General features: G+C 53.0%; 1 protein-coding gene across 5 annotated transcripts in view; it reads right to left on the bottom strand.

Annotated features, from left to right (window-relative positions):
- The window catches only part of RPS6KA2 (ribosomal protein S6 kinase A2), a 332,623-nt gene that overhangs the window by 80,374 nt on the left and 235,422 nt on the right, over nucleotides 1-16,827 (bottom strand). For all 5 annotated transcript variants that reach the window (XM_026505196.4, XM_057310898.1, XM_044386467.3 and 2 more), the window contains 2 exons: nucleotides 7,479-7,595; nucleotides 888-969 (listed from right to left, as the gene is read on the bottom strand). In XM_026505196.4, coding sequence (XP_026360981.1) covers nucleotides 888-969; nucleotides 7,479-7,595 — 199 coding nt within the window. The remainder of the gene's footprint in view (nucleotides 1-887; nucleotides 970-7,478; nucleotides 7,596-16,827) is intronic.

Below are 16,827 nucleotides of genomic sequence, written 5' to 3'. Positions count from 1 at the left end.
CTGCACCCCATCTGGTTCTCACCAGGCTTCCGCTCCCTGCCAGCTTACAGAATGATTCAAACAGGCCCAGCACATCCCTCGCGGGAACCAGGGGCCACCTTGCCTTCTTGTTACTACAAAGCCTGCCCCCTCCAGCCTGTCCTCGGTGGCTCTGCCCCTCCCCAGGGTGTGACGAGTGGATATGACCAATCAGCTGTGCTGCACCTGCCCAGGGCCTGGCGCGTGTGCCCAGACATCTCACCCTGTTGCGGGGACTGGCCCCTCCCTCACCGACGGGGCGAGCAGGCGGGGATCGGAGTGCAGCAGGTGCTCGGCTCTTCTGTGCTGTTGGCGGTGAGGCTGGGAGCCGGGAGTGGGGATCTTGGATGCAGTTTTATTTTGACCTTGTGTTCAGCGCTTACGCTTTACTGGGGGCGGGAGTACAGAGCACCAGAATCAGGGGTCGCACTGTATTTCTAAAACCCAGCCAAGGGGACAAAGGGAAGTTCCACAGCCGTGAAGCACGTTTTGTTGAAACGGAGCAATCCAGCCTCACTGAGCAGTCAGGCTGATCTGTGGTCCACACCAGCCATACGACCTGCTTCTGCTTTCCTCCCCAACGTGTTTTCCAGATAATACTCCACCGCCGGACGTATGTGGAGAATGGTATTTATGCAATACGGCCACCTCTCTGAAAACTGTGGAAGTTTTGCAAGGGTATGTTAAATGTTCAGGGAGATGTTTATACTGTTGATTGTCAGTCAGACAGTACGTGTCTGATACACCCTTCGAGACAGCTTCAGAAATCACGCGATACTAAATAGCACGTGTGTTTGCGCAAACAGCAGGCAGAGCACAGACCTCAGCTGCACGTGTCAGACACAGCCAGCCCCTCGTGAGATGCTCACCTTTCAAGGTAGCTTTCTTAAGCACTTTCATGGCGTACAGCTGCCCAGCGTCGGATCCCTTGGTCTTCCTCACAAGGAACACCTGATGAAGAGAGCACGCGACATCTGAGACGGGGAAGACTGAACTCATTGTCCTTATCTGATTTGACAAGGCGATACACAAGCGAGTTTAGGGGAAAAAATCCAATAAAATAAACATGTAAAATTTCCTCCAACATCTAGGCTGCCAGGACAAATGTCATCTAATTGTGAGTCTGTGATGAACAGCATCACACGTTCTCGTGAAGAATCGTTGCTTTTTGGTACCACTAACTTTCTCCTAAACATCTTCTATCAGAGGTAAACCACCAGACCAGGGCATGGGGCTGGCGGGCGAGGCTGCAGGGTCACCGTGGGGGACAGAGATCAGCATGTGGGGTTTGCTCTTTCACAGCTTACCCCCAGGGACGAGAGTGAAGGGGAAGAAAATGGCTACGGGCAGGGTCTCCAGAGCGGGTCTGCCATCCTCACAGGACACCGCTCAGTGTCTGTTCCAGCGACCTGGAACACACCAAGTCCCAGCACACGAACGCGGGTTCACAGAGTCAGTCCTTGGTTTGCCGTGTGCCCTCGAGCCCATGCAGCTGTCTCCTGACCCTGAGCACGTCCTGGCCCTGGGACAGCTCCTGCCCCACGCCTTCCCTACTGCCGCCAGCACTCAAGTCACAGATCGGGGTCAATGACCCCGATCACCCTACCTCTCCCGGCCCAGACAAAACTGAGGGCAAGAGGGACAGGCCAGCCCCACTGGCTGCTGCCTCCAGGAATGAGGGGTCCACACAATCACGGACAATGAGAAGTCGGTTACCCCTTTTCTTTGGATTTGGACTGTTCTGTCACTGAGCATTCGTATTTATCTTTGGGGGACATGTGATGTGTCTATGTGTTGGCTGGATGAAGCAGACTGTGGTGCAGACCCCTGGGGAGAGAGTCTGGGGTCTCTCCTTCAGCGGACATTGCTGCACAGGACAGACACATGCCTGAGCCAATGAGCCTCTGCCTGGGGAACGTCTTGCTGGGGACGAGCCTCCCGACGGGCAGGTGGAGCTGCCCCAGCAGTGGTCGGAAGGACGGGTGTGCAGAGAAAAACTAGTGTCTGACATGTTGAGTCCTCTGACTCATGGGAAGTCATGGGCCCTGCAGTGTGTCTGCTCACGCTGTGGGTCCCCTCCGGTCTCCAAGCCCTGTCCCCAGGCTGGTGCAGGCATGTGGGCAGAGGGGAGCAGCAGGATCCAGGGGATGGGCAGCAACCCAGTGAGCAGGTGGGAGAGGCTGGGGGACCTCCTGCGGGGCCTGGGCCTGAGCATCAGTGCCCAGCACCCAGGAAAGAAAGCTGTGCCCTGAGGGCATGGAGGTGAGAGACAGGGGTGCCTGTGGCAGGGGAGGGGCTGCTAAACAGCTGTGATTCCAGCAGAGAGGGAGTGTGCCCTGGGCCCCTGGTGGTGCCAGGATGGCGGGGCGGGGCGAGCCAGCCTGGGCCGCTCAGTCACTGTGCAGAGAGGCTGCGGTGGCTCCTGGCTCAAGCCCTCCGTGCGCTGCAGTTGGGGGCAGTCAACCTACCGACCCTTTCCACTGAGGCCAACAGTTAGCCCCAAGACGAGGCATTCTTAGAATCAGAAGACCGGCAACAGCAATAAAACCCGTCTTCCAAAACGTGCAATATCCAGAAACTATCATTTTCACCCCTTCGTCCACCTCTTCCCCGCAATAAAGGAGGGTGTGCATGACGCACGGGAACATGCGTGAGAGCGTACATATGAGCTCAGGGACTAGAGCAAAGCCCGTTCCACTGAAGCCAAGTCCACGGGGCTGCCACCCATGAAGCATAGCATAAATGATGCTGAATTTTACAAAAAGCGTTGCACATAAAACCTTTTTCTCTATTGTATTTCAGGCTTTTAAAATGAGATGATTGACAGTGATGGCTATTTATACATATCTGTTACTAAAAGAGAGCTTTTATTTTTGAAAAGAACTGGAAAAAATTCCATTCTTTGCGAAGCCCCCACTACGTGCCAGGCCCTGGGGGCTCCCTCAAGAACAGCAGCGGGAGGGACCCCCTGGGCGAGCAGGGCCTGACAAGAGGTAAACACAGCCTTGAGGGCACAAACTATGGTGTCATCAATGCCACAAGTGATGTGGTCACGAGTGAGGAGACGGGCTCACGAGCCACAGGCTCCCAACCACCGCCCCGTGCCTCGTCCTCTGGTGCTGGACACACATCGCTCAGGAGCACATGTGCGTGCAGTGAAATAAGTTCTGGATAATTCCAGCAACATCAGCACACACAGTTGCCGATCTCTCGTCTCTAATCCAGCTTTAACGTGCTCCCCGTTTCATTCTCAACTGCTTCTTCAGCAGCTCAGCATGTGACATGCGAGGACATGACGTGGGGACACACAGAGACAGATGCTGTGTCATCCCAAATCACCCCAAATCTTCCGGTGCCGTCGTAATCGGTGAAACCACTGCTTCTCTCAACAAATGTTTCAGCTCTCGGAGCTGCAACGTTGCGATCGGTCTGTAGTGCTCTCCGACACAGAAGCCAACGGGGTGGCAGCCACACTTCCAGAGGACGTTCAGGGGACGATGTCCTCAAAAGGAAGACATTTAAAGACCCATTCTTATATGCCACCAATTAAGTGTTAGGAAAGCAAGGACATGTTTTTTATTTGGTTTGATCCCTTCTCAGAATGTGGGAAGTGTAATCTGTGTATCTTTCCCCTGAATATTTTAAAGAAAAGGATGTTCGCACATCAGCCTCTGGTGTTTATGCACGAGGGACCCCAAGGAGCAGGCAAGGTGATGGGGAGGAGGGCGACAGCGTCGCTTTCAGACTTCCCTGGCGGCTCCGGCACCTCTCCTGCCTGCAGACTCTCAAGGATCACCTGGCCCGCACCGCGCACCTGAGCAGCTGGTCTGCATTGCACACCTGAGCAGCTGGTCTGCATTGCGCACCTGAGCACCTGAGCACCTGGCCCGCACCGCACACCTGAGCAGCTGGTCTGCATCGCGCACCTGAGCACCTGGCCCGCACCGCGCACCTGAGCAGCTGGTCTGCATCGCGCACCTGAGCACCTGAGCACCTGGCCCGCACCGCACACCTGAGCAGCTGGTCTGCATCGCGCACCTGAGCAGCTGGCCCACGCCATGCACCTGAGCACCTGAGCAGCTGGCCCACACCATGCACCTGAGCACCTGAGCAGCTGGCCCACGCCATGCACCTGAGCACCTGAGCAGCTGGCCCGCACCATGCACTGGAACAGCAGGACACACTGTGCCACATCTTCCAGAGTTTCGCTGCTTTCCCCATTCAACGCTTAAATCTCTTTGAGGACAGGCTGTTTCTCCTGTCCAAGCACCACGGCTTCCTCTGCTCTCAGACACCCTTGAAATCACGATGACTTGACAAATCACTAACGACAAGAGATGCTCTCCACCATACCCAGCAAACTGCTTTGGCAAACTGGCTATCTGGCTTCCTACACTTTGCAGGACTGACTTGGAGAGGAGAGCACGTGCTACCTTCCATGTGGTCCCGCACGGGGACCTGCAGCCTGGAGCCCCCACCGTCCCTCCGGAGCTGCCGCCACCTGGGGGTCATACTCTGGGGCTTGGGCTGCTTCTGCCCCGGCAACAGTCCTCTGGCTGCACAAGCAGAGCACAGCAGCCGAGGGAACAGCCATCAGGGCCCCTGCACTGGATGGCAAAGGTCCCCGGGACGAGCCTGCTGTCAGAAGCAGGCATCAGTGAGAAGGCCAAGTGGCAGAAACAGCATCTTATTCCTTCCTGCATCTCCAACATCTGCAATCACTGCACGGAGGAAAGACAGAAGGGAGGAACCCAGTGACTGCTGAACGGAGGGGCCCGGTGACAGGTGAACAGAGGGACCCGGTGACAGGTGAACGGAGGGACCCGGTGACAGGTGAATACAACCCAGGGATGCTGGAGTCCGGATCCACTCTGGGTCTTTGCTCTTGGGAGCAGAGGCAAGAAGGGAAATCTGTTTAATAGGAGCTTTCTGCAGGATGAAAACATTTAGTCTTGCCTTACTTTTCTAGAGAGCAAGAGCCAGATGACCTTTGCATAAGGGCATACAGTTTCTATTTAGGGATGAAGACTAAAATACTATGCTGGGTTAGAACATGAGGCTTTCCCCCCTTGTCATTAGTTTTGCTTTTATAAAGAATCCCTCACAGACAGCCCTGTGTGGACAAATATAATTTGTGTCTGTGGCTCTCTAGTGGCTGATGTGGGAGGTTTCCAGAGTCCTGTCCCGTTTGTTGGCACCCCCCGTCCCCCGGAAGTCCTGGACTTCACTTCGGGGGCCCAGGCGGCACCGCCCCACTGACCTGGCTCCACACACAAGCTGCGAATTACGTAGTGAGTGGAGGTGAGAACAGCCGTACGCGTGGCTCCTTCCCCTTCCTCTCACTTCTCTGGCTCGTCGTTACCCGCCGCGCTGCACACACACCGGCTTCAGTGCGCGTGAACAGCGCTGGCGTGTGGAAGGCTGGGGAGGAGACGCACGGAGCGCTGCAAAGACGGCCATTCCAACGACTGCACCAAACACCATACGTTATTTCACTTGTTTTCCAAAGAATGTTTTTAAAGCAAAACTGAAATTCAAAATGTGAAATTTGGGAATTTGCAAAACCTTTTCTCCTTTCATCTGGAGCCCCGGGTCTCGGGCTAGGCATCTTCAAGGGCAGGCTCCGTCCAGTTGAGTTGCGGGACAGACCCCTAGAGCCCCAGATGTGTGTCTCCGTCGAGCTCCAAAACACTGTCCCCTCGGTCTGTTCTCAAGCACCTGGAGATGGGGTGGCAGGCGGTGTCCACAGCGAGGTCAGAGGCACCCAATCCCAGGGCACTGCCCACAGCAGCCCGCGCCTGGGCCCTCACTGCAGACGAAGACCACTGGGCGGAGAACGGGCTCTGGAAACAACACGTGGGGCGTGTCTGCGAATTTGCTTGTCTCTGTTCTGAAATCCTAGTTCTTAGAGAAAGAATGATGCCTTCTCCTTTTCTCTGACATTTCTAATTAACGACCGACATTCCATTACCACATAAATGGGCTCTGCCTTACGCCTCAGTAACGGTCTTTACGCTGTGACAGACTGAAGTCTTCATTCCCTGCTTTCAAAAATACCTTACGATCCACGTTAAATAGCCATTTTTGTAGGACGCGAGGTTTTGAATACTGGAAATTTGGTGTGGCTCAAGGCGAGTGTGTTTGTATATACATCAGCGGAGACACCTCCTTCCCACGTTACCGTACAAAAGTGGAAAAGCAAGCAGAGACAGTCTAGCTTATACGCACGCCAAAAGATAAATTTTGCGAGCTAATTTTCATGGTGTGTAAGAGACCTTCCAGCACATCATTAGCGTGTTATCAGTTGTGCATTAGATCAACAGGCACCACACTTCATCTTGGCACAAAGTCCTCTGAAGAACGGGGACACTTGGTGGATGTCCACGTTCCATACAGGAACGACTCTTTTAAAGCTCCAGGCCGCTGTTCTGCTTGCGCCCCAGGGAAGGGTGTACCACTCTTCTTGCCCGAGATTCCAGAAACCACGCTGGCAGAGTGTGCGGATTTCTCCCTGTTACACAGGCACGCGGAGGGACCGGCACTGCGCGGCAAGAACTCTCACGCCGTCCTAACTGCAGAGTCCTTGACGTCCTGCCGAACCTGGACGTGGCCCGAGCGAAGGGCCGACCACTTCTCATTCCCGGGAGGGATCAGCTTCACCCCACTTTGATGGTGACACAGAAAGGGCACGATTCTGTGCGCAGACACAGCAGGGGCAACTGCTGGATGGGATCCAGTCTTCAGTCATAGAATAATCACGTGGTTTATGCCCTCCCCATTGTGTAGAGAGGGAAACTGAGGCTCAGAGAGAGAGAAACTGCACAGCTGAGGCAGAGGGTAAGGAGAGGAGGCCGGCGGTGAGGCCCAGCCTTCCTGACTCCCGAGGGCCAGTCATGTGCCGGCTGCGAAGGGTGCCCCGCTTTCTTCCTTCTTGTTGAGTCTGCGCTTTTGGAGAGGCGTGGGCTCAAGGTCAAGAGCCGTCCTCACCGCCATGACAAGTAGACGCCCAGGAAAGTCTGAAAGGGCCGCGGTGTGGGGTATTCCTGCAGGCCCATGCTGCTGCGGTTTGCACAGCTGCACGTGACAGAATTGTAACCGTGCACACATGCAGGTGCCAGTGAACACGGGACCCCACAAACGGGGAGCTGCCTGGAGTCTCACTCCCTCGGCCTCCTGGGTTCAGGAGCCAACCTAGCCATCACTCGCATCCCCCAACATTCAAGCACTTTCTGCCTTGGGATGGGGGACCTGCTGTGCATGAGACTCACCCAGAGGGAATCAAAGCTCCCACTTACCTTTCCCTTTTTTTTTTTCCTTAATAATTTTTATTTTGTTATGTTAGTCACCATACAGTACATCCCCGGTTTTTGATGCAATGTTCCATGATTCATTATTTGCGTATAACACCCAGGGCACCATGCAATACGTGCCTTCATTAATACCCATCACCGCCAACTTACCTTTCCATAGGAGCCTTGTCCTAACACTTTCAACAGTTCAAACTGGGAAGGGTCGGCCTTCTCAAAGCCTTCCTTCACATGGTGGCTGATGTCAATTTCCTTGACGGTGCCTTCCTCCTGCAAGAGAGCAGCAGCACGGTGAAAACACGGATCAGCAGGTGCCCCGGGCTCACCACACTCCGTCCTACATGGAAGCTACCACACGCTGGGTCATGTAATGGGTTTTGAGGACTATGGGGAAGGCAGGGAAAAACTCTTCTCTGCCCTCAAGGTCTTCCAGCTGGACTGAGGATGGATTAATGGGAGAAAAAAGTCAAAGTATCATTCCCTGTGCACAGAGGCCCAATCACGAAGCTGAGACCAAAGAAATGACCAGAGCAGACAGTTTTTATTCTTTATAGATAAAAAGACAACAGATCTGCCAGGAATTGGCAGGACAAAGAAAGCTTGACTTTGGGAGCTTAAATTAATTAGGCATTCTAGAGGATTTGGGCTGGGGCAGTAAACTGGGGAAAAGGAGCAAAGGCTCCCATGTCTGGTGACAGGCGGTCTCCATTTCCTGGTGACGGAGGGTACCCTCCATGGGGGGGGGTGCACTGTGACATATGTGACATCACAGAGCTTTACATCATCGTCCTGATCTGTGCCTATCTTCTGGAAGCAGGCCAGGGGAGCTGTTATTTGGTTCTTTTCTGCATGGATTTTTACTACTTGGTCTTATGTCAAGGACATGTCAGGGGCTTTCCATGAAATCCATTCTGCGTCTAACGGTTTGGGCAGAGGTTGGCATAGGGATGATTATGGAAGCTGTGCAGCAGAATGAACCTCTGAGAACCTGTCTTCATGTCTATGGGGTTGTGATGAAAAGGGCCATCTGCAGGCCCCATACGTGGCTGTGGTTTGTGAAACGCACATGTGTTTCACCTTCACTCCTCCACCTTCTCAAAGGATATATTCTTTTTAAGGCTATCTTTGCCACAGCTAATGCTAAGTGCATTTCACTGGTCTCCCAGAGACTAAATTTCAGAAGAAGCAGTCAGATAAGATTTTTCTGCCAGTCCAAAAGCAAGATTTCCCAGTAGGAAAAAAAGCCCTGATTCTTTAAATTAAAACATTGACAGATATCACTACGACTTTTTCATCAGAGAACTTCCCGTCCCCAAAGATGCCTCTCTTCACTTATAAGAGGGCATGCGATCCGCCCAATGCCAGCAATCTGAAATTGGAAAACTGGAAAAGAGGCGTGTTTCCTGGCACTAGAGGCTAACTGTTGCCGAGTCCCTCCTCTGCTTCTCTGAGACTCCCTTTCAACCCTCCGTCCATCGGAGCATTCCCCCCTGCTCTATCGTCTTGGCATTGTGCGAGGTGTTGAAAAACAGCAGAATGGGCTGGCTGAAAAGCTCGTCTAAAAATAGCGACCAGTAATCACAAGCACATTGTGTTCTGGGCACTCAGGACTTCTCATTGTTTCTTTCATTCCTTAAAAATTTGTTTTGAAGTAGAGATTCAGTCCGAGTCAGGCCCCGAGCCACGAGTGTTAGAGACGGGCTTCCACTCTTGGGCTGCTGGAATGCCGCCGCTTCTCCCTGGACGTTAGTCGAAGAGCAGGTATTTTCAAGTGAAGTTATGATAGCAATAATGTACATTACAGGGGACTCTCTAATATGTACGAAAATTTCTGTTTCTCGAAAGTTCCGAATTGCACTATTTCACCCCTGCGTAACCAGTAGCGGACACCTTCTAAAGCAGACCAAGGCCGTACAGCGGCAGAGCCTCACGGCACGTCAGCAGCCTCCACGGCAACGGCTGGCTTCTCTTCTGATGGTTAAGGGGGCACTCCAATTTCCACATCTTTGAGGATTATTTGCCAGTTTTGTAAAAACAATGTTTTTTTTTTTTAATAAGATTTTGTTTATTCATTTTTGAGAGAGAGAGCAAGCGTAAGCAGGGAGAGCGGCAGGCAGAGGGAGCAGCAGGCTCCTCACAGAGCGGGGAGCCCGATGCGGGACTCGACCCCTGGACCCTGGGATCCTGACCTGAGCCGAAGGCAGACGCTTAAATGACCGAGGCACCCCGGAGTCCCAAAACAATGGTTTTCCTATTTGTGAACAGAAACAATGAATATAGCCAAAATGGATTCTTTCTGCTCAGTTCGTTAGGTTTCTAGGAGCTCAGGAGACGACCAATTAGATTGTCACTGATCTGTGATCACTTCCTGAGTAAGTGAGAAAGGATCTGGGGGCAAAGGTCACCCAACGGGCATTATATTTAGATTGCCGTCTGGGGTGGAGGCCACAGTTGAAGACGTTCCCGCTTTCTGCCTCAGGCCTCCTGGACCTGCATACCCTCTAGGCTCAGCAGACCGAGCAGCTTCTGGAAGGAGCCTCTCCATTTAGCACAGGAAGGGAAAGCGACTGCGAGAACCTCCGTGTCACCGTGTCGTCCTGTTGTCCACAAAGACGGCACTCAGGGGGCTACTGCAGAGTTCGATTTCCCACTCAGAAAACAAGGCCGAAGCTCAAAACACTTCTCCGAGTCCCCATGGGGACATAGCTGCTCTCCTTTCCCGCTGTTGACTTGTCAACGGAAGAAAGGGACGGCAGATGATTTGTCACTTAGGTGAGAACAAAGTGCCCCTTTTCTGTTACTGAAGCACTTCCAGGCCTGGGCCCACCGACCACTCTCCACGTGCTGCACAGCCCTCAGGGAGCCCCCGGGCTCCGATTTCCCTCCTGAAAGAACTTGCACCTACACTACGAGCAAGTCCCCGTCTCCATGACTTCATTTTGGTCAGGGGGACACATTAGCAGTCACAGTGCCGAGTAGAGTCAAATTCAACACTGTCTGCGAGCACAGGGTGGGAGAGTGAACACAGCGTCCACGCAGACGGCCGAGGAGCCCGGGGACCACGGGGGCGCGGACTCTTAGCTTGGCCCGCTGGTCTCTTCCCCATCACACTTCACAGCACGTGTGATTCATGAAGATTCCAGATCGTTCCTCGTCTTCAGCCGCTCTTTGCGGCGAGCCAGAGGCCCGCAGTGGCAGTAAATGAGGTCACTCAACCCACTGGGACACTGTCAGGTGGTGTTCTCAGTGGGACCCCACCATGCCCAGACCCTGGGCAATCCCACTGTGTCCCCACCGCTGGCGTGCCAGCCGGTGAAGCCGGTTCCCTGCCCTGCTAAGGACACTGGGCCAGCCTCCGAGCTGCCTTCTCCTCCCTGTCCACTGCACCCTCGTCCACTTCAGTAGTTTACCTTCTTAACGTTTCAAACCAAAGATTGACAAACAAATCTCTCAGAACATTTCCAGTGTTGTGTATTCTTGCTGTCCAAGAATTTAGAGCAAACATACCCAAAGCACATAGCTAGTTTCACCTCTGAGAATGGCACCAGAGGCCTCAGAATTTCTTGCCTGACCACATTGCGAGGCAGCTGATTTCTCACATGAAATCAGCAAGGTCTTTAAGAACAAAGAATCTCAGTTATCCCTACAGAACCAGGAGTGTCACATTTTAGATTTCAGAGTTTTGCATTTGTAGTGACATTTTGGCTTCAATTTGCCTGAGGACACTTTGTTTTTCTCTTTCCCAAGAACTTAAAAGAAAGAAAGAGGGGAGGGGAAGGGAGGAGAGTGGAGGGGAGGGGAGGTCATCCTATGCTGACCACAACCCCCCCCCCCCCGGAAAACACACAATGCATGCAGGGAGGGGAACATGCCCGGGCATGTCTGCTCTGTTTCCAGATGGAACATCCTATTTTCTGGGTGATCATTGCTCTAAAGGGCAACTAGCATTATAATACCACCCACGTCTCATTTTGAAATAAATGCCTTTTCTTCGTCATCAGGCAGGCCATTTTATCTAGAACTCTATGGATTTTAATGTGATTCCCTTAAGAAAATAAACTGTCCCTAAATGCTCTACGTATGGCACTAAACATTTGGTTTCTAGTGTGATTCCTTTGAATGGGTATTCTTTTTTTTAAATAACTTGAGAAATTTGGTGGAGAGAAAGTGGTACTATGGTCAGGTGCTTGCTTCACAAGCAAGAGGGTTTCAAAATGTTCTAATGTGAGAGATAAAAGCTAGAGAAATAAATTGTTCAAATGACATCAATATGTGACAAGATAATTTGTGACAATGAATTTTTTAAATCCCTGTTGAATTGTGTTTGAACTTCTGACGGATCACAGAGCTTGCTGGGCAGGTATCCCAGCGTGGTTGTGAGAGGCTGGTGGGCTGCAGACCGTGGGAGGGCGGGTGGGTGGGGGATATCTCACAGCTGTCCTCTCCTCCCTGCACCAAGGTCACTTCCTTAGAATGTCCTCTGTTCTGAAGCATCTGCTTTTCACGTCATTTTAAAAGGGAGAATATTTATGAAAAGCACGTGCAAGTTAAAAGTTGTGAAATATTAATGAAAAAGGCACAGAAAATAAAAATTGGGGAAGTGTTAGCTTCACCTCCAGAACGGGGAGAGTTCATTCTAGAAATCACCAATTCACAGGTGGGATATCAACTCCCACAAAGGGTACAGAATGGATTATTAAACAGGTGCTTTATGAAAGTGTAGGAAAGAACAGGGAAGGGACCTAGCCTCTGAGTCACTAGGAGCCAGTCCGTCAGAACCACTGGGGGAGCTAGGACCTAGTCACATGTGCGGAGCCCAGCGGGGCAAGGCCTGGCCTCTGTGAAGGATGGGGTCCTAGCGGAACACAGAACTGGTTCTTGCTTGGCTTCCCTGCTCACGCCGGCACTCCCTCGCCTCCTTCTGTGCTTCCCACCGGCTTATGGGGATGCTCTTCTCTGTGAAAATAAACCTTCATTGTCCCCCCCACCCACACCCCCAGGTTACCCCAGGTGTGGACACAACTCTGAAGGGATTTTCCAAACTCAGGGTCTCCGGTCTCTCCTCTACCCACTGGCATCCGGCTTCCACCATCTCGCACTGGATCATGACAGTGCTAAGCCCAGGAGGCAGATCCCAGTTCTACCTGCTGCTCTGTCCTCGGGACGTTTTCCTCACTGGCATCCAGGATGTCCTGCTCCCTGGGAGCCCCCTACCTCCCTATTCTTCTGTCTCCTTTCCTTCTTCCTTATCTCCCTGCCTCCCAGCATCCTGCCCGCCCACCTCAGTCCTTGGCCTTCCCTGTGATCGCCCCGTGGACCTCAGCCCGTCCTGGGGCTTTATGCCAACCTCCAGACGGACCTCTCCCTGGGACTCCGACTACGGTGGCCCATCACAGGCAGCCGAATGTGTGCGAGGCCCATCTAAGGGGCACAGGGTCCCGTGTCCTCCTCGAGGCTTTCCTTCATGCGGGGGGGGGGGGGGGGGACGAGGTCCCCTGGGACTTGTCACCAGCACCCCTGCCCTGTGAGGCCATGAGGTCATCGCAAGTTCAGCAGCTTTGTCAGCTGCCATCAAAGACACTGTCCTCTCATTCTGGGTTCTCCCTCTAACACAGGTTTTGGCCTCTGAATATTTGTTACTAACTTCCCAACTCACTAACGTACATATTTTAAGAAAGAGAGTGTATCCAGTACTATTAACTGTTCTTAGCAAGAGAGCTCGCCACTCACAGTCTAGGCTGTTGCTGGAAACAGAAGTTTAGGAATGCTTTCGAGGAGGAGAGAAGAGCTCCCCCAGCTTTCTGTGCTTCTGCCAGAAGGTGCAGATCAGAGGGGACGCCCTAAACAGCCCTGGGGGTGGGGTGGGAAGTGGGGGAGCACCCCCCCGGGAGCTCCTGCACCGTCTTTGTGGTCAGTAAAGCTTGCTGAACCGATGCAGACATGCAGCTCACTGCAAAACCCCCAGGGCAGGTGGCTTTGTACACAGTGCTAATGTGACATGAGCATGACCGGAACCACAAACTCTAGGAACCAGAAGGGCCCCCTCCTTTCGGACGGTCAGGCGGCTCCTTCAGCGGATCAAGGGCCTGGAGCTGGTTCCCTGCATCCATCCTGGACCCATCCTGCAGGCAGCCCCGCAGCCCCCCGACCAGGCCTGGGCCATGTGTGAGCAGCCCAGCCCGCGCCTCGGCCAGCGTGTCTGCTCTCGCCGGCGTGTGGGGACAGGGCCCGCTGCATTTGTCCCATCCGTTGGTGTCCACAGAAAGTTCGCTCTCCATCTCTCAGGGGCTAAAAATAATCTGAGCCACTTAGTAAAGGGCACCCCTCCCCGCAAGAGCAGAAATCAAGCTGATCCTGTGGCAGTTGCTGGAGACCGGACAAAACACGGACGGCTCTATTTAGGAGGAAATCTACAAGCGCGCAGGAGGGAGGCGAGCAGGAAGGCGGAGGGCCGGTAAGAGAAAGGAAAACGCTGGCGAAATGTTGAGCCAGCAGGTAGAAGCTCTGAAATTTCAGGAGTGGGACAGATGACACCTGAGTAGGGGAAAGAGGTGCTCAGCTGCCCGAGATCTGTTTTCCACCCTGGTCGTTTCCAGGGCGGGAGTGCAGGTGTATTTAACTCGCTGCTCCCGCAGGATTCCCGGCGGGCTGGGCGTCTGTGCCGACACACGCAGTCCGTGGCTCGCTCTCATCCTGGAATGCTGCGTTTCCTTCTTCCCAAAGAAGAGCATCAGCACGGAGGAGCGGTTACCACGATAGCTCACACCCAGGGACATTGGGCCAGGACGGGGCATCTGCACGGGGCGTCAGGGCAGCACAAGGTGAAGGACACGGAGGAAGCCTGGGAGACCAGCAGAGCCAAACCCCGTTCCCTTCCATCCCAAATCCTGCCTTCAACACCTCTACTCCTGTCAGTTCTGGTTGTCGAGGCAAGATGGATGCTGCCGTCTGTGTTGAAGTGCAAGCTCCAGCCCCTCACCTGTCCCTCTTTCTACCTCCCATCACCTGCTGTCCCCTCCAATCACTTTCCCTCCCATCCTCTGAGAGGCTCTTGTCCGCGGCACTTGTATAAATCACAGTGCACGCAACTCGGACTCCCTGAGGGCTGTGACTGTAAGACAGACCCCGGAGTGTCAGTTCTGCAGGCCTCCCTCGCCCAGGGGAGGGCTGCGGGGTCTGAGGGCCACGACGCCCCACTGGCAGGCAGGCTGCAGCTCCCCAGCCTCCCGGTGGGCTCCCCACCCCAGCCCACTGGGGAAGCAGCATCTGCAAGGCCGGGGGCGGGGGCTCTGGCGGCTGTCCAGCTCTACACATGGCTCCTTGGCCCTTCCCACCTCATCTCGAAAGTTGCCTTCGGTGATGTACTTTCTAACGAGTCATCTCTAATGCGAGACGAGAACTTCCCCACCTGTGGATGTGCATTTATTCAGATGCACGGAGGAGTCTCCAAAGAGCCTCAGACCTGGGTGTGGACGGAAAACCTAAGCCTTAGGTCTGGCCACAGAGAGGTTTCCTCAAGGAACAGACGGCTTTCTGTGGCGATGGTGTGAGCTCTGGGGCAGCAGGAGGTGCGTACGAAGGGCCCGAGGACCTTATTCCTCAGCACGAGTTTAAAAAGAGCGCCAAGTAAAGACCCACAGAGGGGATGGACACCACCAGGTGCTCACCAAAGAGACAGATGCCACCACGCTATTTCTTTTCCTCCTCCTCAGAACCTTTTCACTTTGGGTTTGGGATGGGTAGTATGAGAGAGGATGTACTGAGAGGTCAGAAAAACAGAGGCTTTAAAATCCCAAATGAAAAACCTACGTGGTGATAATCCCCAGGATCAGTAAAATTAAGGAGCTGCGGTCATATCCCAGTGAGATCTACAGGGACGCGTGTCATCCTTTTCCAGCAAATGGAAACTTTCATTTATCTGAATATTACCTTCTCCAAGACTCATAAATTTATATATTTCTTTTTTATTTTTAAAAATTTATTTATTTATTTTCTTTGGTAATCTTTACACCAAACATGGGGTTCGAACTCATGACGCCAGGATCAAGTTGCCCGCTCTTCTGACAGAGCCAGCCAGGCGCCCCAATTATTTATATATTTCTGACTTGATATCCTAGTTTTATTTTCTCCCCAAAATGAACATTTTGTAAATGCTTGATCAACACCTCTACCAGAAGAAGTTGTCAAAAGCCGATGCTCCTGGGGCACCTGGCGGCTCAGTCGGTGAAGCGTCTGACTCCTGAGTTCGGCTCAGGTCATGATCTCAGGGTCTCGGCCGGAGCACAGAGTCAGGGTCAGGCTCTGTGCTCAGCGGGGAGTCTGCTTGAGTTTCTCTCTCCTGCTGCCCCTCCCCCCATGCTTGCAAGCTTGCTCTCTCTAAAATAAATAAATAAATCTTTAAAAACGAACAACAACAAAACCCCGATGTTCCTGAAGGAGCAGAATAAGGAAATGCTGAATCAGCCAGTGGTCGGCAACTCAGTGCCCACAGGACTCTCTCGCTCACAAGAGGCTATTTTCTGTTTCGAGTCCTCTGTAACTACAGTCTGTGAACAGCCCTGGGTCCCCCGCTTACACCCGGGCACTAACCTTACCCAGGATGTGCTGAGCCACCTGGATGGACAGCTACGTGTCCAACGGATCATGGCCCGCTCTTGTTCCTTCTCTAGTAAAAGGGGACAGTCCCCTGGCCGGACTACACTGTTAGAGGCAGAAGACAAATCTACGAGTGTCATTATGGGGGTTTCACTTATTTTTCTCATCAAAAGAAAATTTGAGCTGTGGAACCACGGCTCTCCATCACCATCCCTAAGAACTTACATTCGGGGCTACTGGTCAGACGGTAGGTTCAAATCTTTCAAAGGGCAAAGAATATTCGCCAAGATAGCGTGAACAATCGACATCTACACGGGTTGTTTGTGTCTTTCTTGCTAGATGCTGAAGACCATCACTATAGATTTGTCCTTGGGAACATTTAAGTCAAAGGCACAAACTGTAACGCGAGTATAGAGTCTCTGGCACTCACGGGCAAACCAGACCTAAAAGGCGAGTCAAGGGCTCGAGCTGCTGGGCAGAAACCATGGGCGGTATTAATAGCTTAGACGTCCATTGAAAGACATGAGGCTCAGGGCAACAGCACCTTCTCCCGCGGAGTGAGCAGAGGAAGGAGGGAGCACCGGGACAGGCTGATGGGGTGTCTCCAAGCAAACCTGTGTAGAGAGAGCCACCTTGGTTTCCATAAAGACAAGGTGGCTTACGGAACAGATTTTTTAATGGTCCAACAAATACGTGGCAACAGTTATTAAGATTGATTGCTCCGATTGGAAAAGCCTTATCCTGGAATGTCGACATTCCCAGCCCTTCCTCTGAAAGTAGCCATGCAGAGCACCCTCCCTGCAGGAGGCCAGCACTGGCCGTTTGCTCAGCCTCACGTCTGTAACCTGCGGGAGGGCAGGCAAAGCAGAATCTGTCCGGGGCAGATAAGGATGAATTATTCAAACTG

Source organism: Ursus arctos, unplaced genomic scaffold (genome assembly GCF_023065955.2).
Source record: "Ursus arctos isolate Adak ecotype North America unplaced genomic scaffold, UrsArc2.0 scaffold_13, whole genome shotgun sequence".
In the NCBI taxonomy this organism is placed as follows: domain Eukaryota; kingdom Metazoa; phylum Chordata; class Mammalia; order Carnivora; family Ursidae; genus Ursus; species Ursus arctos.
Note: the sequence above shows the minus strand (reverse complement) of the source record. Positions and strands in the feature narration are given on the sequence as shown.